Raw genomic sequence first — 20,859 nt, 5'->3', positions numbered from 1 at the left:
TTTGATGTGAAATGTTCCCCTTAGAGATTCTACTACCATCCACAGCAGTAATGTATACAGGACAAGAAAGTTCACAGGTAGACAGACGAAATTTATTTACGGCAGCTTGGGTGATAAAATTTCCTGCAGCACCGCAGTCCACTAATGCTGACGCAGACTGGAGCCCAACGGAGGTTTCTAGCGTCACTGGAAGAATGAGGTCTTGTTGGGAAGGAGCTTGACTGAGAGATCCTAACTTGACTCCTCCCTTACAAGTCAGGATCTGGCGTTTCCCGAACGCATCGTGCAGGAGTTAATTTGATGACCCGCAGCAGCACAGTACAGGCAGAGCCTCTCCCGTATTCTTCTTGCCCGCTCTTCAGGAGATAGGCGGGACCTATTAATCTGCATAGGCTCGTCAGAAGAGGGAGACTGGAACTGTACAGGAGGTATGTACCTTGGTCTGCGAGACTCACTCCGAGCGCGTTCATTATTGCGTTCGCGGATGCGAGAGTCCAGCTTAATACATAGGGAGATCAAATCAGGCAGTTGAACAGGAATGTCACGGGTTGTCAATTCGTCCTTGATCCGATCCGAAAGTCCGTGCCAGAAGGCTGCTACCAGAGCTTGGTTGTTCCACTGGATCTCTGCAGCCAACGTCTGGAACTGGATGACATATTGTCCCATGCTTCGGTTACCTTGACGAAGTTGGATCAGGTCTGCCGAAGCTGATGTTGCTCGACCAGGTTCGTCAAAGATCCGTCTAAAAGTTGACACGAAGTCTGAGTAGTTGTTGATCAGAGGGTCAGCACGTTCCCACAGAGGAGACACCCAACTCAGAGCAGAACCAGAGAGTAAGGAAATGATGTAGGCAACCTTGGACCTTGGTGTGGGAAAGTTATGTGGCAATAACTCAAACTGTATTTCACACTGATTGAGAAAGCCGTGACATAGTTTAGGACTGCCATCATATTTGCTCGGCACGGGCAGGTGCAAGCGTGATACTGGAACTGATGCAGCCGACGTAGAAGAATTTACAGCACTGGCAGGTGCTGGAGTAACTGGAACAGTAGGTGAAAGTACACTAGGCAGGGATTGCTGCAGTGTATCCAATCGGGAGGACATCCCTTGTAGAAAGTGAAGCATCTGCTGCTGCGCAACCTCTTGACCATCCAGACGGGAGACCAGATCTTGCAAGGCCTCTGACCCCACACTCCGTCCACCATCCGAGTCCATCGATCCTGGACTTACTGTCAGATTGCGTTTGGTCTGTGTCCCCGGAGGGGGCGCTAGTGGGTCAGTGGAGGTGGAAGGAAGGAAACGAGGAGGTTGAATAACGTTCCTGCGCATGAGCGCAAAGGTATTTTTATTAGGCAGATGTATAACAGTTATTGCAGCAGAAATAATAATAACAGGTGAAAAAAGTCAATCACTCAGTAATGAATCTGAAAGTCTATGGCAAATGAATGATAAATGAATTTGAGAAATAATATCCAGAATATAAATCAGAAGAGCAGAATGTCTTATGGAATGATTCTGGCTTGGAAACCAGTGCAGGGTTAAAACGGGAAACTAGGCAGTAGATGATATGGCAAACCTGAGCATAAGCAGGAGACCGACTCACAGTGCAGGTGATGGGCACTGGCAGCAGCAAGCTGTGTCACAGGTGGAGGAAATGAACGCACCTGGAGTTTGTCTTCAACTGCAGGCTGAAGCACACAAGGTGGTGATGAGTGTGAGGCCTTATGCAGGTTGCAGGTATTGCTGAGCCTTGAAGTTCCACGGGAGAATGCAGAGTAACCAGGAGTATAATGTTCTTAGCAGAGAACCAGGAACTCAGGAGAGACAGGAACCGATCCTTTCATGTAGGTCGCAGATAGACACAAAGTCCAGGATGCCTGTGAGCTGTACCTGTAGCCTCCTATATACCCCATGGTACGCAGGGATTGGATGAGTGCAGGAAAGGTGGGTGCGGCCACGCACCGGATTGGCCGCAGCATACTGGCTATTGCAGACTGTCATGGCGGCGCCCACGCCGCGGCCCAGCGGGGACGCGGCGCGCTACACGCCTGCTGTCTCAGCAGTACCCCCAGGATCCAGATGATGACCCATGGCAGGGGCATAGGCGACCGGTGACCGCAGGGAGCCAGGACGGAGTCCGCAGCGGCGGACGGATGACAGCCTGGTAAGTCGATTCCTGACACATAACATCCCTACAATAATAACAACTAGGGAGCAGGGCTCTTCACAGGTACCCAGTATATATACTTTGTTGAATTAACAACCTGAATAAAACTTTCCTGATGGCATATGAGGAGCTGCCTACCATTACGTACTGTAGATATGAATAATAAACTGGCCATTCATGTGTGTGTTAGCACTTACTTTGTAACATCATGAAGACTGAGAATGACATTATGCGACTTAAAAATTGGTGGCGTGTGTGTGTGTGTGTGTGTGTGTGTGTGTGTGTGTGTGTGTGTGTGTGTGTGTGTGTGTGTATTTCAGTAACATATAGAATGTTAAAATTACCCTTTAAAGATCAATTTTGTAAAAAAATAAAAAATAAATGAGCACTTCTCCCACAGAACATTTCAGTCCATGATTAAATGCATTCTTCAAAGAAAAGACCCATGAAAGCACTTTGCCCATCTCGCATCTTCTCTGAAGTTCACCTGTTACGCACCATTAATTCCCTTTAGAGCTGCCCCGTAGATATCTGCACAGTGATTTACTTGTAATAACATAGGGAAGTTTTTATTGTATCAGACCTGCGGGGCCCCAGGTTGGACAAGGAAGAAAAAGAGAAGACAATTTTTTAGGCTATGAAAGCAGTAATGAAAACACCTTGTATGTCTCTGAGAAATGATGAGATATTTTTTTCCTAAGCTAAAGCAATCAATGTCACCACAATGTGTTATTTTTCTAAATGGCCGCACAGCAAATCACATGGGAATAACTATTCTGTATTAAGGTAATTTTGGAGAAAATAAGAGAAAAAGAAAATGTCATATGCTGATGTTAAGATTAGTATTCAAGGAGTAGTAGATGTGTTGTATGGAGAGTAGAGGTGGGTCTGTACAGTTACTGAACAGAGGGCTCTTTATTGCTTATTCATATTATTATTAGTAGTAATAATAATCATCATCATCAATTTTCAACTGTATAGCGCTAGCATATCATGCAACCATGTACAATCAAAAAAACATTATTTAAGCACATCATTCCATGGCAGTGGAGATTAAAATTAATTTAATATGAGTCTGATATTGAGTATTTATAAATATGAATAGATTATGAATCTGAATATACTCGGTAATCATCAATTAAATGCTAATTTACTGTTTGTTTTATTCCCACTGTGGAAAACAGGCCATGAACATCTAACAATATGGATATGTAATTCACCAGCCTACTGAATTAACCTTTGAAATTAATACAGGTCTACGGCTCTCTGCGTGTCTTGACAGACAATGAGACTGTGCGATTTATCACTAGAGAGTTAATAAAGTAGACAGAATTAGTGGTGACAAAAACCATACGCAGATACTCTATTGAATGCAATATAAGCAGTGCACTGTAAAATTTATTTTGTCTGATTTGGAATTTAAATTACATATCATTATATGAGTCTATACACCCATATAAGGATATGTAATGCACCCCACATCCAAGATCTGGCACAATCCTGTCGTTTCCAGCTACGCAACATTGCTCGTATCAGGCCATATCTCTCCCAGAGTGCAACTAAACTCATCATCCACTCACTGGTCATCTCACGACTTGACTACTGCAATGTTCTCCTCACTGGCCTCGCTTGCTCCCATCTTGCTCCCCTCCAATCTGTCCTGAACTCCGCAGCTAGGCTTATCTTTCTCTCCCGCCGCACCACATTTGCCACTCCCCTTCGACAAAATCTACACTGGCTCCCATTCCCCTACAGAATCCTCTTCAAACTCCTCACCCTCATATACAAGGCCATCTCTAATTCCACTGCTCCCTACATCTCCAATCTCCTTTCCCTTCATACTCCCTCCCGCCCCCTACGGTCGACCAATGACCGTCGCCTCTCCACCGCCCTGGTCACTGCTTCCCATGCACGAGTTCAGGATTTTGCCCGTGCTGCACCCCTTCAGTGGAATGCACTCCCCCGCTCCATTAGACTCTCCCCGACCTTGCAAAACTTCAAACGGGCACTAAAACCCACCTATTCATCAAAGCGTACCCTCCCGATGCATAACCCAGTGCTGAAGCCGCGCCCCCCCCCTGCCTCATGCCGTGAACATCTCAGCTTTGCTTACATACTGCCATCAGGCTACCTCCCACTTGCCTGCACCTCTTGTCATCTGTCTGTCACCCCTCCCCACTAGATTGTTAGCTCTTCAGAGCAGGGCCCTCTTTCCTCTTGTTATCTAAGCCCTCGTCTCGACACATTTCACTCGCAGCTCTCCCCTACTCAACGACCATCTTTATCCTGCTAGTAAAGGCTCATCTCTATCTATGGCCATCAGCCTCTAGTAGTACGATGAGCACTCCATCAATACTTACATCTTAGCCGTATTATGTCTTTAGAACGTGTGGTGCTCTATTTTACCTGTACTCTATTTCTGTTATTTATTTACTGTAATGCTATGTTTGTCTTCCTGTACTATCCTTTGTACGGCGCTGCGCTACACATGTGGCGCCTTATAAATAAAATGTAATAATAATAATAGACGCATTCATTTCTGAGGGGTAATAAACAAAAGCTCCACTGCCTCCATTTCTTCTACAGATGTTAAATATGTACAATGCTGAAAGGGAAAGTTGTAAGTCTTCCTGTAACTTATATCTGTATAGACTATCCTGTTCCAATTTGTGAAATTGTTCTATTAAATTAGGAAGTGATATCAGTAGGTTGGTGAGATCTACCGATTGATCATGTGTGAATAATGCCACTTTGTGGTTTCTCCCTCCAAGTGAAACCCATAAATGTCTTGACTGGCCCTAATACGTATATCTTGCTATCGCCTCCATACAAAGAACAAAGAAAAGAGTGGGCACAAGGCAATACTTTTTTTTTTCATCACTAATGTTTATTTAAATTTTGCAATCTAGGTGGTACAGAAAAGGGAAAGGGATCTGGTGGTAGGGACACATGAGAAATCAAATACATAAAATATATTAGAAAGGGCAATACATCCAAACAGTCAGATAACAAAAGGCAGTATAAACAGTACACAGGGAATCACTTTAAACTAAATTGCAATGAGATAGACAGGAAAGGTTAATGAATGAACTGGGCACCTTCACCATAGAAACATAGAAGTTGACGGCAGATAAGAGCCACTTGGCCCATCTAGTCTGCCCCTTTTTTATCCTTTAGGTAATCTCAACCCTTTTTGAACCTTAATTCTTTGTAAGGATATTCACATGCCTATCCCAAGCATGTTTAAATTGCTCTACAGTCTTAGCCTCTACCACTTCTGATGGGAGGCTATTCCACTTATCCACTACCCTTTCTGTGATGTAATTTTTCCTTAAATTTCCCCTGAACCTGCCTCCCTCCAGTTTCACTGTATGTCCTTGAGTTCTAATACTTCTCTTCCCTTGAAGAATGTTTCCCTCCTGAACTTTGTGCCCTGAAAAAACTTAACTGTGAAACACATGTCGGCGAGTCACACAGTGCTGCTGTGTATAATAACAATGTGCTAAATGTATTGTGTTGTTAGGAATAGAGCGAGATCTATACTAAAGCTGAGCTGGCTATTATGAAGCCTCATGACACTGATGGAGCTCACAAGCTTTCCTGCACTGAGAGGATTATTTAACCACATATGACTCAGCAAGCTGCATGTACTAGCAACATTGTAGCAAGACTAAGATACACTGCTTAATGTAGCAGCTGAGACATCTCTACAGCACTGCTTGTTACTTTACAAGTATAGAACAATTATCTAGCAGTGTTTATGTGCTACTCAGGTTAAATGATGTTTATTTGATATACAGGTTTCCATCACACAGCTGATAATTACAAAACAGCTAGTTAGGATATACTGCTATTAACAGCTGATGGAGTGTTCCAGTGTACGGCATTAGTGCAATACTCAAACAGCTCACTAAACCCTGTGCCTTACAGCTATGATCTATATTCCACTATAATAGTAGTGAATATTGTGAAAACTGTCAGTTTATATGCATTTTTGGACATTACAGTGTCCCTCATTAACAATATCACTAATGAACATTGTGATTACTCACTTAAAGTGATATTGATTTTATTAATTACCTGCTGTAAATCGACTGAGAACAGCTAATTATATTGAGATCACTAGTGGGGAGAAGCACTGATCTATAGCTGTATAAGCATGTAAGTGAACATCAATTATCATTCACTTAAAGTGACACTGACTTCAGGTATTACCTGCTGTAAATTGATTAAGAACAGCTAATTACATTGAGATCACTAGTGAGGAGAAACACGGATTCATAGCTGTATAAGCAGAGGGGTCATAACGCCCAAACAGATTATTCACTTAAAGGGATACTGACTTCAGTTATTACCTGCTGTAAATTGATTGAGAACAGCTAATTACATTGAGAAATGCTGTTTATTTGATATATAGGTTTCCATCACACAGCTGATAAGTACAAAATAGCCAATTAGGATATACTGCTATTAACAGCTGATGGAGTGTTCCATTGTACGGCATTAGTGCAATACTCAAACAGCTCACTAAACCCTGTGCCTCACAGCTATGATCTATATTCCACTATAATAGTAGTGAATATTGTGGAAAACTGTGAGTTTATATGCATTCTTTGACATTACAGTGTCTCTCATCAACAATATTACTAATGAACATTGTGATTACTCTCTTAAAGTGATATTAACTTTATTAATTACCTGCTGTAAATCGACTGAGAACAGCTAATTATATTGAGATCACTAGTGAGGAGAAGCACTGATCTATAGCTGTATAAGCATGTAAGTGAACATCAATTATCATTCACTTAAAGTGATACCGACTTCAGTTATTATCTGCTGTAAATTGATTAAGAACAGCCAATACATTGAGATCACTAGTGAGGAGAAACACGGATTAATAGCTGTATAAGCATATGAATGCATATAAGTGAGGGGTCATAGCGCCCAAACAGATTATTCACTTAACGTGATACTGACTACAGATATTACCTGCTGTAAACTGATTGATAACAGCTAATTACATTGAGATCACTAGTGAGGATAAACACTGACTCATAGCTGTACAAGCATATGATTGCACATAAGTGAGGGGTCACAGCGCCCAAACTGAAGGGGAGCTTTCTATTGGAATATTGCACTTTACAGTACCCTCAGTAAGCCTATCTAGTACAACTGATCAGTGACTTCAAAGCGCCATTGGGCACTCAGCCTAACAACACATATAATTTGATTCAAGGGTCATAGTACCTATAATATATTATATATGTGTAGCACTACACAGTTAGCACAGTGTGTGTTTTTATTCACACATATCACACTTTGTTTTGTCAATTTATATGTTTTTTGGTTTTAGTATTTCACAGCTACAGGTCTTTTTAACAAATATACTCTAATAAAAGTTATATTTTATGTATCAATTTAATGTTTAAGTGCGCCACTTCAAGTCCAATCCTTCTCTGTTTCTTTTTGTGCATAACTATATATTTGCAACAATATATTCAGTGGCAGCACCCCCTATATAATTCAAATATCTGATATAGAATATAACTAGGGGTTTCCTTTGTTCTAATTTGGAACTTTTCTATAATATGCTAGTGCAGTAGTATCCATTTCCCTTTCCCTGCTAACGTATGAACTTTGTTAAAACCCTTGGTATATTTGAAAGTTTCTATCATGTCCCCCCTTTCCCTTCTCTCCTCCAATCTATACATGTTAAGATCTTTTAGCCTTTCCGGGTAAGTTTTGTGATGTAGGCCATGCACCATTTTAGTTGCCCTTCTTTGTACACTAATTTATTTATATCCTTCTGGAGATATGGGTGGTCATTCCGAGTTGATCGCTCGCTGCCGATTTTCACAGTGCAGCGATTAAGTAAAAAAACTGCAAAAATGTGCATGCGCATGGTACGCAGCGCGCATGCGCTAAGTACTTTCACACAAAACTTTGTAGATTTACAGAAGCTCGAGCGACGGTTTTTCATCGCTCGAGTGATCGTAGTGTGATTGACAGGAAGTGGATGTTTCTGGGCGGAAACTGGACGTTTTCAGGGAGTGTGCTAAAAAACGCAGGAGTGCCAGGTAAAAACGCAGGAGTGGCTGGAGAAACGGGGGAGTGGCTGGCCGAACGTAGGGCGTGTTTGTAACGTCAAACCAGGAACTAAACGGACTGAGGTGATCGCAGTCTAGGAGTATGTCTGGAGCTACTCAGAAACTGCAGCAAATTATTTAGTAGCAGTTCTGCTAATCTTTCGTTCGCAATTCTGCTAAGCTAAGATACACTTCCAGAGGGCGGCGGCCTAGCGTTTGCAATGCTGCTAAAAGCAGCTAGCGAGCGAACAACTCGGAATGAGGGTCATGGTCTCCAGAACTGGATACAGTATTCCAGATGAGGCCGTACCAATGACCTATACAGTGGCATTATTACTTCTTTTTTCTTGATACTGATTCCTCTCGCTATGCAACCAAACATCTGACTTGCCTTTCTCATTGCTTTGTTGCATTGCTTTCCTGCCTTTAAGTCACTTGAAATAGTGACTCCTAAAGCCTTTTCCTACTCAGTAGTTTCCGTTATAGTACCTTTGATACTATATTTAGCCTTTGGGGTTTTGAGACCAAGTACATGATTTTGCATTTTTTAGCATTAAACTGTAGTTGCCACGTTCTTGACCATTTCTCAAGCCTAGCTAGGTAATCAATCATTTGTTTTACCCCTCCCGGTGTGTCTACCCTTTTGCAAATCTTTGTATCATCAGGTATACTTTCCCTTCAATACCATTTGCAATGTCACCAACAAAGATATTAAAGAGACCTGGTCCACGTACAGATCCCTGGGGTACTCCACTGGTAACATGTACCTCCATAGATTGCACTCCATTTACTATAACTGTCTGTTTCCTATCCTGCAACCAGGTTCTTATCAATTTAACTGTTTTGTAATCCACCCCAACGCTTTCAAGTTTATTTAGCAGTCTGCGATGTGGGACAGTGTCAAATGCCTTACTAAAGTCTAGATATGCTACATCTACAGCTTCCCCTTGATCTATTATTTTCATCACAGAGTCAAAAAAGTCAATAAGATTTGTTTGGCATGATTTCCCACCAGTAAATCCATGCTGTTTTTTATCCTGTAAGTTGTTCGGTTTAAGATATTCCACAACTCTTTATTTTAATAGTTTTTCTATTACTTTCCCTACTACTGATGTAAGGCTTACTGGTCTGCAGTTAGTTGCTTCTTCCTTGCTTCCACTTTTGTACAGTGGACCATCTGTGACATATTCATGCCACACCATCCACTGCATAAATGGAGATGAAGATGAATAGGGAGCAGAGCTAATTTCCATCATAATATGGAAATTAACTCAATGGAACACCTTAAGTAGAGGTGGAGGGAGTGTTGTTTCTAACTTTGAGCCAACGCAGCTTGCACTGCTAGAAAAATATCTCTGCTGAGGTTGTACTAAAGCTAGGTAAAGGTGGAGAAGGGCAGGGGAAAGGAAGTAAGGTTAATCTCAACACTTTATGAACAAAACAAAAAAAATCATCCCAATAAGTGCAAAGGAGAGGGCAGGCTCAAAACTCTTGAAACATGTGTCCAACTTCCCCACAATTCTGCCAAGAAACCAACAAAACTTAGAGCAAGTCAGCCACATGGTGTGGAGCCTGTCGCTACAAATCCAGTCCCGAAGGTGAGCCAGGAGATATGACTAATGATATCTGACCAGGTCTGGACACACCAGCCCCCCCACCCCCCGTTTTTAGGAATGATCATCCAGGAATGTGCAAGTTTTGGAGAAACAAAATTCCATATCTAAAGAGATAATATAAATGGGCATTTATCTAATGTTTTCTAGGAAAAAGAAACACAAAATAAATACATGTTTAAGGCAATGGTGCTTTAAGAGAGAAGGAGGCCCATGTGCAGCCTCCTCTATTCGGGCCCCCTCCTGTATCCCGGCAGCACTGTAGAGTTTGAGCACTAGAGGGCTTAGACTCTAATGTGCATGTGCAGATCCCTGGGAAAATGGGGTGGTGGCCATTTTCCCAGTGATTTCTCTACTGCGCATGCATAAAATTATTATTATTATTATTATTATCCTTTATTTATATGGCGCCACAAGGGATCCGCAGCACCCATTACACAGTACATAATAAAATGAGCAAACAAGAAAACAGCACTTACAGTACAGGACAAAATAGGACAGGTATAGAAAACCCGGGGTTAGGTGCCATCAAAGAGAGAATGGAGTATAAGATAGTGTAAGTAAGAAAAGGAAAGGCACATGAGGAAAGAAGTCCCTGCTCTTGCGAGCTTACAATCTAAAAGGTGAGGGGCTAACAGACCAGAGTGACACAGATGGGGTAGACAGTGAGCATAGACAAGAGGGTTAGGAGGAGAGTTGACTGGGTTTGGTGAAGAAGTGGGTCTTGAGAGCCCGTTTGAAGTTTTGTAGAGAGGTGGAGAGTCAGGTGGGGAGAGGTAGAGCATTCCAAAGATAGGGAGCAGCACGTGCAAAATCTTGTAGGTAGGAGTGAGAGGAAGTAATCAGTTGGCAAGAGAGACGGCGTGCATTAGCAGAGCGAAGAGGACTGGTGGGAATGTAAAGAGAGATAAAGTCAGAGATGTAAGAGGGAGAAGAGTGGGTGAGGGCTTTGTAGGTGAGTGTGAGAAGCTTGAATTGGATTCTGAATGGGAAGTGTAGCCAGTGAAGGTCCTGCTGGGAAGATGGCCACCACGCCATTTTTCCAGTGATTGCTACAGCACTGTGCCATAACCGTATGACTTCAGAGGGGTAAGTATTCAAGAGATAGGTGAAGAGTGTGGGCTCTCCTGGATTTAGGGGTCCGTGTGCACTGCACACACTGCACCCATCTTAAATAAGCCAGTGGCTTAGGGAGCAGAGACATCTTGAACGCCGCTAGGCTGCCTAACTATGATATATCTTAGCACAGCTAGGACTTGGTAAAGGCTGATAATTGCTCAATCATAGGCGGGAGGTTAATATAAAATACAGAGGAAAGGGTTGGTGGAATATGAATACCCAGGTATTGGAAAGAAGTAGTTTGCCAATTTTACAGGAACTGAGAATGCAGGAAAGAGATGTCCGTTCCCACAAGGTTGATAGATAAGGCATCTGACTTGGAAGCATTCAGCTTATAGTAATACTCCTTACCATACTCAATGAAAAATTGTGGCATTAAGTCAACAAGAGCAAAGGCTCTGAAACCATCATCTGCAAAAAGACAGAATTTGTGAGTTGTGTCCCCAACCTTAACACCAGGGAAATCCCCCGCTGCTCAAATCCTAGCAGCAAATAGTTCAATGACTAAAACAAAGTTAAGAGCAGAGTGGGAGTAGACTTGACTAGTACCAGTGACAATAGGAAATACATAAGACTGAAACCCATTATTAAAAACCATAGCAGAAGGGACACTATGAATATCCAAAGTTCAGGAAAAAATGTCCCAGAAACCAAACATTGAGAAACAATTTGCTTATATAGCCAATTTAACCTATCAAATGCCTTCTCAGCATCCAAGGAAAGCAGTACTAAATTGGTGCTGGAGGTGACAGAGAATCAGTTAGATTAAAGATCCTTCGGTTGTTGTCTGAAGCTTGTCTGCCTGACACAAGTCCCATCTGGTCAGGAATGACAAGGGAAGGGAGGTTAGCTATTAGCTTTGCAGTAAATTTAACATCTGCATTGAGAACTTTTGGAAGTATGCAGCATCCTTCCCAGGCTTAGGAAGAGTCATGTATTGTACCTCCAACATCTCAGAGGAAATCATCCCAGAGCCAGTTACCTCTTTAAGCATATCAGAAAGGATAGAGATCAACTGGTCTTGGAACTCAACATACCTGTAAAAGTAATTAATGAAGGTGTCTGGACAAGGAGCTTTACCAGTCAGTAGGAACCGGATGACTGATTCCACGTTCTGAGTTGTTCAGGGAGCATTAAGATCCCTCAGTGGGTCTTCAGACAAAGAGGGTAGGGTTATGAACCTGGTAGAAATAGGTGTAGTCTCCCCCTGTTGGATTTGTATGCTTGTATTTGTATGCCAAGATGGCTGCATCACCTTTTGCATGCTCCTGATCATCTCCATAAAACAGCTGAAATTCACCACAACTGACCTATAAATCATCGTAAATATCCAAGGACTTACCTTTAACTTGTTCTACTCTACGCGGACACCTGATCAAAACCAACGGATTGCATTCCTGCGCTGAGATACACACTAGATTGAAACCTCTGCAACTCTCCACTTAGAAGTCCTTCAGTTTGGAATCTACTGTGCTCTGCATTGGACATCCCAGACAAGGTACTGTGAACTACAACCTATATTTGGCTCCATCCAGCCCCTCACTTAGACATCATTCACCTCTGTTCTCTGAGCAAAAAATAACTGACTTCTTGCATTCATCAACTAATATACAGCATATTCAGGCTCTGAATCACTGAAGGGTCACTGCTCACTTCAATTTGCAAGAGCCATTCCACAGGACACATGTTATCACTACCCCCCACAAGAAATTTACTTCAAAGGCCTCTCACACTGAGATCTTTCACACCTACACAACAGGAATTGGATTCTAACACCTCACCACAAGGCTGCTTTTAGTTTTGACTAAATCAGCAACAGAAAAAGCAGTTATTTTATTTACAGTATCACTTGTTTCAAATATACCCATTGTATTAAGGAGCAGCAATAGGTTACAGCAACAACGATTATAGCGATTACAATCTAAGATAGCGCCGCAGATGGCTGCCTCGGAGCTACGCAGCTCAGCCAAAATACCTGTTTCCCCTTGTTTTCCCTTGCCCCTGTCTACCCCACCGGTGACCAAATACAGCAGGGAAGCCCTCCTTAGTTGGAGCGCTCCCGAGGTGCTTACCACACGTTCGGGCCTGTCGGCGGGCGGATCAGCGGCCCTTGCAGCCCTCGCTGCCCTTGCTGCCCTGTGTGGCAAGGATGCAGACGTTGTGGACACCGAAGTGGATGACCGAGCGGCCGCGCCCCCCCGCAGCCCAGGTGGCGACTGGCGGATGGATCATTGGCCCCGGAAAGAGAATGACGGAGGCCCTCATGTCGGCCCTAGTAGAAGGACCTGGACTCAGAGGAGAGGCTGTCGCGCAGGCGCCCTAGTGATGTGGCGGCGGCGAGGGCACCGGTCTGCACTACCCGCGATCCTGCTTTCAAATGTGCGCTCACTGGCAAACAAGTTCGACGAATTGTCCCTCCTTCTGGGCAGCGCAGGGTCAGGCATTACAGGGTCATCCGTCCTCTGCTTTACGGAGACGTGGCTGGACGACCATATTGCGGACAACCCGATGTCTCTGCCGGGCTTCAGTCTCTTCAGGGCCGATCGCTCCAAGGTTCTCTCAGGAAAATCGAAGGGTGGTGGCATCTGCTTCTACATCAACGACGGATGGTGCACCAATGTCACGATCATAGGCAAATCATGCAGCCCTCACCTGGAGATGCTGAGTATCAACTGCAACCCCTTCTATTCCCCCCGGGAATTTGCCTCAATTGTCCTTGTGGGAGTGTACACCCTCCCCCTCGCCTGCGCGAACAAAGCCCTGCACCACCTGGCCATATGTATATCCGACATAGAACAAAAACACCCAGACTCTCTGCTTATAGTACTGGGTGACTTCAACAGAACTAACCTGAGCAAGGAGCTACCTAAGTACAAACAACAAGTCACGTGTCCCACTAGGGAAGGGCGCACCCTTGATCACTGCTACACTACCCTCAAGTGCTGCACTCGGCCTATCTGACTACTGCCTCGTCCACCTACTCCCTACCTATACACAGAAGCTGAGAGCAGTTAAGCCTGTCGTTAAGACTGTCAAGAAATGGACCAATGAGGCCAAGATGAAGCTCCAGGCCTGCTTTGACTGCACGGAATGGGGGGTCTTTGAAGCCTCGGCAACCGACCTGAATGACTTGACAGACACTGTCACATCCTACATCAGCTACTGTGAGGACATGTGTGTACCTACCAAGACTTACCGCATTTACAACAACAACAAGCCCTGGTTCAATGCCCAGCTCAGGCAACTTCGTCGAGCCAAAGAGGAGGCCTATAGCAGCGGTGACAGAGTACTATACAACCGTACTAGGAACTCTCTGACTAAAGGAATCAGGCTAGCAAAAAAGCGGTTCTCGGACAAGCTGACACACGATCTCTCCACCAATGACCCCGTATCTGTATGGAAAGGAATGCAATCCATAACCAACTATAGGAAAACATCAAAGTCCACCGCCATGCACCAAGACCTTGCAGATGAACTGAACCACTTTTATTGCAGGTTCACAAAAGAAGTCCCCTGCAACCCAAACAATCACCTCTACGATGCCCCGAACACCGACGGCCAACCCCAGGCACTGCAAGTCACCCAAGAAGAGGTGGAGTCATTGTTCAAAAGGACCAAAACCAGGAAAGCTCCGGGTCCTGACGGAGTGTCACCATCTGCCCTAAGAGCATGTGCGGGTCAGCTCGCCCCCATATTCACCAAGATCTTCAATAAATCGCTGGAGCTACAGAAAGTCCCTTCCTGCCTCAAAAGGTCTACTATAGTCCCGGTCCCCAAGAAACCCACTATCACTAACCTGAACGACTACAGGCCGATAGCACTGACGTCTGTGGTCATGAAAACGTTCTAGCATCTGGTTTTGAATCACCTGAAAACTGTGACTGGCCCCCAACTGGACCCCCTGCAGTTCGCCTATCGCTCGAATCGGTGTGTCGAGGATGCAGTCAACCTGGGCCTGCACTACATTCTACAGCACCTAGACATTTCCGGTACCTACGCGAGGGTCCTGTTTGTCGATTTCAGCTCAGCCTTCAATACAATCGTCCCCAGCATCCTTTACCCCAAATTACTTCGCCTAGGGGTCCAAGAAGCTACCTGTTCCTGGATAATAGACTTCCTGACAGATAGGACACAGGTGGTGAAAGCGGGGGAATTCACCTCTCAAGCGCGGTCCATTAGTACAGGGGCCCCTCAGGGCTGTGTCCTCTCACCCCTGCTCTTCTCCCTGTACACAAATGACTGTACCTCAGAGGCGCAATCAGTAAGGATCATCAAATTCGCCGATGACACCACCGTCATCGGCCTCATCAAGGATGGGGACGAATCGGCCTATAGACGGGAAGTAGACCGGCTGGCCCAGTGGTGCATCCACAACAACCTTGACCTCAACCCCCTCAAAACTGTCGAGATGATAGTGGACTTCAGGAAGAAGTCATCTAGGCAACCTCCGCTAACGATTGCTGACAGTGTGGTATCGCTAGTGGACTCCTTCAAGTTTCTAGGGACCACAATCTCCAGGGATCTTAAATGGGGGTCCAACGCTGACGCCACTGTTGGGAAAGCGCAGCAGAGGTTGTTCTTCCTCAGGCAACTAAGGAAGTTCAACATCCCACAGAAGCTCCTGCTCCTCTTCTACTCCGCGATTGTGGAGTCGGTACTGTGCTCCTCGATACTCGTATGGTACAGCTCCGCCAGCGCGAGGGACAGATGCAGGCTCCAAAAGGTGGTCAGAACCGCAGAGAAGATCATCGGGGCCGACCTACCCTCAGTCCAGGACCTGTACTTGTCCAGAGCTAAAAAGCGGGCAATGAAGATAGTAAAAGACCAGCTACACCCCAGCCACAGCATGTTTAATTTGCTTCCTTCAGGCAGGCGTTACAGGGCTGTCCCCGCCAGATCCACCAGAAGCCTCAAAAGTTTCTTTCCCCAAGCTGTCCGCCTGCTGAACTCCTGAACATTGACTGACTAGACGTACATGTAACTAACTTGAGTCCCTACGGTATACCTATCTGTGTAACTTTACTTGCCCCCCCCACACACACACACACACACACACACACACACACACACCTGCTTACCTGTTACCTACTTGGCTGTTGTATAGCAAACCGAAGACAAATTCCTAGTATACGTAATTATACCTGGCCAATAAAGCTGAATCTGATTCTGATTGTATGGAATGCAAGAGAAGGCCAGCTTGCGAATTAGCAATAACAGCAGAAGATTGTAGAGATCTATTTAGTTTTGAACCTACAACTAAATTAAAGTCACCTAAAAGAATAAGAGGACCCCGACGCATTGTTTGCACCACCAAGCAGGAGAACAAGCAAAATAAGATAGCACCCATTTTTATCAACAAATTTAGAATGCAAAGCAAAGGACACTGAAGACCGGGGGGGGGAAAAAATAGCCACCCCATTACGTTTGGGCCATTTGCAAAATAACCCAAGGACTTGAAAATAGTCAAACGCAGCTTGACAGTAATGTTCCAATCAGAGAGGAGCTTGACCCCAGCGTCTAACGAGGAGATAAGAAATGACAATCCCTCATATTGGACAGTCAGTTTCATGATAAGGAATCTACTGAGATCAAAGGGCCGAAGTAATAGGTTGATGGTCCTGTGCTTAGAAACAGTAAGAGCTGAGATATCAGGGAAATGTTGGAGGCCCCTTAGGATGTCAGACTCACTGGCCATACTCACTGCCTGATGTGAACTCTGAGAAGAGTATCTTGGGGAAGTGAACCAGGAACTGACCGAGGTCTAGGGAGATGATGTATACAGTCGATGAGAAGATACTTATCTACTTGGGAAAAAGAGACAAGTGTAGTCCATCAGTTCCAAAGTGGATACAGAGTCAGGAATTCCCCAGATTTTAAAATTATTTCTCCATGTATGGTCTTCCATGGCCGCCATTTTATACCAAAAGCATCCATGTCCGACTGCAAGTGGTCGTGAGCTGAAATTAAGTTGTTGTGAGAAGCAACCAATTCCTACATTTTGTGCTCGAGGTCAACAGTACATCCTCCAATAGAAGAGAGTTCAGACTTAACCTCACAGATAGATCTAGATTGAGGTCTTTCTTGAATGTTGACAACACTTGACATAAGATTTTGTCAGTAGGAGGAGCATCAGATTTGGGGTCTGCACTAGAACACAGCAACAGACCAGAGGTGACTCCAGGTTTGGGACTGAAAGCAGCTGCAGGCAGTGAAGCAGTGCTGGTATAGCCAGGGCTCAAGGTTATCCTCTGTCTGGCATAAGCAACTGGTGGAGGGAGGGACATTCTGGAACTCTTTGGAGGCATAGTAGAAGAAGGACCACAAAACAGGAGAGAAAATGCAGAATCAACCCAGGAACATCAGGAGAGGTGAGGACCGTGTGAAGGCAGAGATGCCACAGCTAGGCTAATAGAGATATGCAGAGAACATGGGTGGGGATGGTTGTATAAACAGATCACATCTTACTCATCTGTAGAATAGAAAACTGGAGAGTCAGACATAGGAAATGCAGGTCCATCAGAAGGTTTAAATCCAGGTCAGGAGCTGCCAGCTGGTTTGAATTATCTGCCACGGTTAATTTAGGAACAGCCTATGAAGCCCTCTCACAATATGAGATGTAAGCAATAAGACATCAGCCGAGAGAACCGCAGTGTTACAGAATGGATGTGGAGCAGCAACCTGGCAGCAGAGAGGCTCTGGAACAACCTGGGAGTGTAATCCAAGATGGCCAACCAGCAAAGGAGAAAGGCAGCTTTCGAGTCCTGCAGTGACCACAAAAAGGACTCAACACTGTAGCTGTTGCAGAATTCTGACGACAGACCTGGAGGGATGAACTGGTGTTGTAGGGTGAGCAGCTGCAGGGAAAGCTTCAAAATGGCGGATCGTCCATGGAGGGAGGCAGCAGCCAGGTCTCCCCAGCGGCGCGATAACAGATGGATGTAAAGTCCACCGGTCCCAGATGGTGCAGCTTCAGAGCCAAGGTACATTGTCTAAACAGAGCAGAACAAGTTAAGCAAGAGGATGCATGCAGTCCGAGTACTGGAATGTGGAAAGTCCAAAATTGAGCTCGCAGCTTCAGTCACAGAGCTAAGCCCCGACAGGAATTGGCACCCAGTAACACTGCAGTCAGACCCAACTGGCCTCTAAAGGTAAGTGGTTGGGACATAGGTGTATCAAACTTGGGGAAGGGGAAACCCACACAGTGTCCCAATATAGGCCATACATGGAGAGCTCCACAAAACCACGCCTGATTCAACACCCTGCCAGGCCACGCATTTAAATCAGTTTTTAAGTGTTAGTAAATGTGCAATTTAGCTCCTGAAACACAGCAACAATTGATATCGATTTAGAGCTATTTGAAACCAATTAAAAACAATTAGAATCGACCTTTAGTATATTTAAGACGAGGTATTGAATGTGTTATGAAAATGCGAGGATTATTGCTGTTGTTAATACATATATACTTTATACTTATAAAAGACTAACCAAAAAGTTTAGCGGGCAATGACTGAGTTCTTGGAGTATGCTGCATGTGCCAACTGTTTACCTACAATATGATGATCCCACTAAGGCCCTTGTTGTATAATGATTATTTTTACTTTTACATTGATAGTGCAAGTAGTGTAACTCCCATAGGAATTAATAAATAAAATACATTTTGAAAGTAGTGTTTACTATTATTATTATTATTATTATTATTATTTTTTTATTATTATTATTAGAGGTGTATGTTATATAAGAACATTTACTTCATAGTCCCTACTGTAAAATATATAGATATTAGAAGTCTAAGTGTAGATATTAGAAATCTAAGCTGATTTCTGTGACCGTAAAAAAAAGCACAAGCATGCCTCCCAACATTAGTGGTTCGTGGAACGGGACCCTGTTACTGCTCAGGGGGCGGAGCCTCTGGTAAAGGGGCAGAGCTTACTTATTGGCATCCCTGTTCCCATCGCTGTGGTGGCGTGCCCAGCAGCCCCCAGGGTCTCCCGGCCCTGTGTATAGATGCCATGCGCACAGCAGAGCAGCGGTATGTGTTCTCCCACCGCTGGACACTATGGTCCGTGGGTGGGACAGCGGGATAGTCCTAGAAAAACAGAACTGTCCCACTGCATGCGGGAGAGTTGGGAGGTATGCACAAGGCCATAGTGTGAGTGTTTGTATATTAGATAAATAAGATAGGCAGTCAGTAGATAGATTAGAATGTTTTTTCAGTTATTTTCCATCAAACTTGAGCACCTAAATAACTATGTGATTGATGTGATAGAAGGTTGTACATAATAACCAAGTCCATCTTATGTAGGATCAATGAAAAGTTTCCTGTCTTCTGTTCCAGGATCCCAAGAACTTCAAGTCAGAGAAAACTGGGCGGGGTCTTCTCAGTGAGGGCTGGAGAGAGACACAGCAGCCAATCATGTGCTCCTATAAGCTGGTAGCTGTGAAGTTTGAGGTGTGGGGGCTGCAGACCCGGGTAGAGCAGTTTGTGCACAAGGTGAGTGGATATATGTTGCTGATTGTGAGTTCTCTTTTTTAAATGGACTAATATTAGGCCTAAAGTCCCAAATACAATCAAAGAAAATATTTGATTATCTACTATCATGATTACAACTCCAACATCACAGAACCTCTGCAGCTAGACAAGGGGAAGACACTTAGGGGTAAATATACTAAAGCTTCCAAAACAGAGAATTGGTGATGTTGCTCATACAACCAATCATATGCTGTCTATGATTTCTCAATTGCCTCTTAGAAAATGATAGACAGCATCTGATTGGTTACTGTGGGCAACTTCACCAATTCTCTGTTTTAGAAGCTTTAGTAAATTTACAGTTTAGTACTAGAGTGACCAGTCTGAGAGGGTTAGGATTATTCCCTGGGATGGGGTGTAAGTAAAATTAGCTTTGAAGAATTACTGGGCATTACAGAGAGATAGGAGACTGATCAACCAGCCTTGAAGTACAATACTTAGCTGAGGAACATTCATTATGTCAACATGGCCTGGATGTCAACATTCATGATGTAAACATGTCCAGAATGTCAACATTTAACATTTCGACCCTGATATTATGTTGAAAAGTTCAAAGTGTCAACATTGTGAATATTGTCAGTCAGCATATTGACACACAAAATTAGGGTTAGGATTAAGGATAGGCTGTAATTATGGTAATTAACAGGTTGACATTCTGAATATGTTGACATTATTGTGTAGACATAATGGATATAAACATTTCATACCACACTTTCAGCTGCCTCTTAGTTTTAATTGTAATGACAAATCCTTATATTTGCAGGTGGTGAGAGATGTCTTGCTAATTGGTCATCGGCAAGCATTTGCCTGGGTCGATGAATGGTATGGTAAGTGAACGTTATCTTTGATAACTTTAACATATAAAGAGCACCTAGATTGAACATCTAAGAGTTTTTGATCCTATATTCGGTGCCGGTGCCGGCATTCCCAGCAATGTCGTGATTCCAGGGTTGGTATTATAACTACCGGGTTCCCGAATGTTGGGGTCCTGACCAGATCCCAATCATACACTCTGAAGCTTACTGCCAGTTAGATCTAAATTTGCATAGTGGGCCTTCAAAATTGAAGCTGGTATAAAATCCTTATCCCCACATTTGAGCGTGTGGTCCTTTTTACATGACTAGATAGTTGCTGCCTGGGCTGCCATCAGAAATTGTGGGGCCCGGGACTGGTAGAATAGGCAGGGCCCCCCACCCTATACAGCCCCCTCACAATGATGTGAGAGGTGAATGTAGGCTACGAATGTGAGGGCCGAACAACACGCTACAATAGAGCAGCTCACGCTCAAAATGGACTTGAGGGCTGCAAGATTTGTGTCTTAAACGTCAGTTCAGCCCGTCTTGCTGC

The 20,859-nt window shown here is 44.1% G+C and overlaps 1 protein-coding gene across 1 annotated transcript in view; it reads left to right on the top strand.

Annotated features, from left to right (window-relative positions):
- Positions 1-20,859, top strand: part of PITPNC1 (phosphatidylinositol transfer protein cytoplasmic 1) — a 478,249-nt gene that overhangs the window by 435,683 nt on the left and 21,707 nt on the right. Inside the window, exons 7-8 of the mRNA XM_063960825.1 lie at positions 19,321-19,476; positions 20,276-20,339. Coding sequence (XP_063816895.1) covers positions 19,321-19,476; positions 20,276-20,339 — 220 coding nt within the window. The remainder of the gene's footprint in view (positions 1-19,320; positions 19,477-20,275; positions 20,340-20,859) is intronic.

Source organism: Pseudophryne corroboree, chromosome 3 (genome assembly GCF_028390025.1).
Source record: "Pseudophryne corroboree isolate aPseCor3 chromosome 3, aPseCor3.hap2, whole genome shotgun sequence".
Lineage (NCBI taxonomy): Eukaryota > Metazoa > Chordata > Amphibia > Anura > Myobatrachidae > Pseudophryne > Pseudophryne corroboree.
Note: the sequence above shows the minus strand (reverse complement) of the source record. Positions and strands in the feature narration are given on the sequence as shown.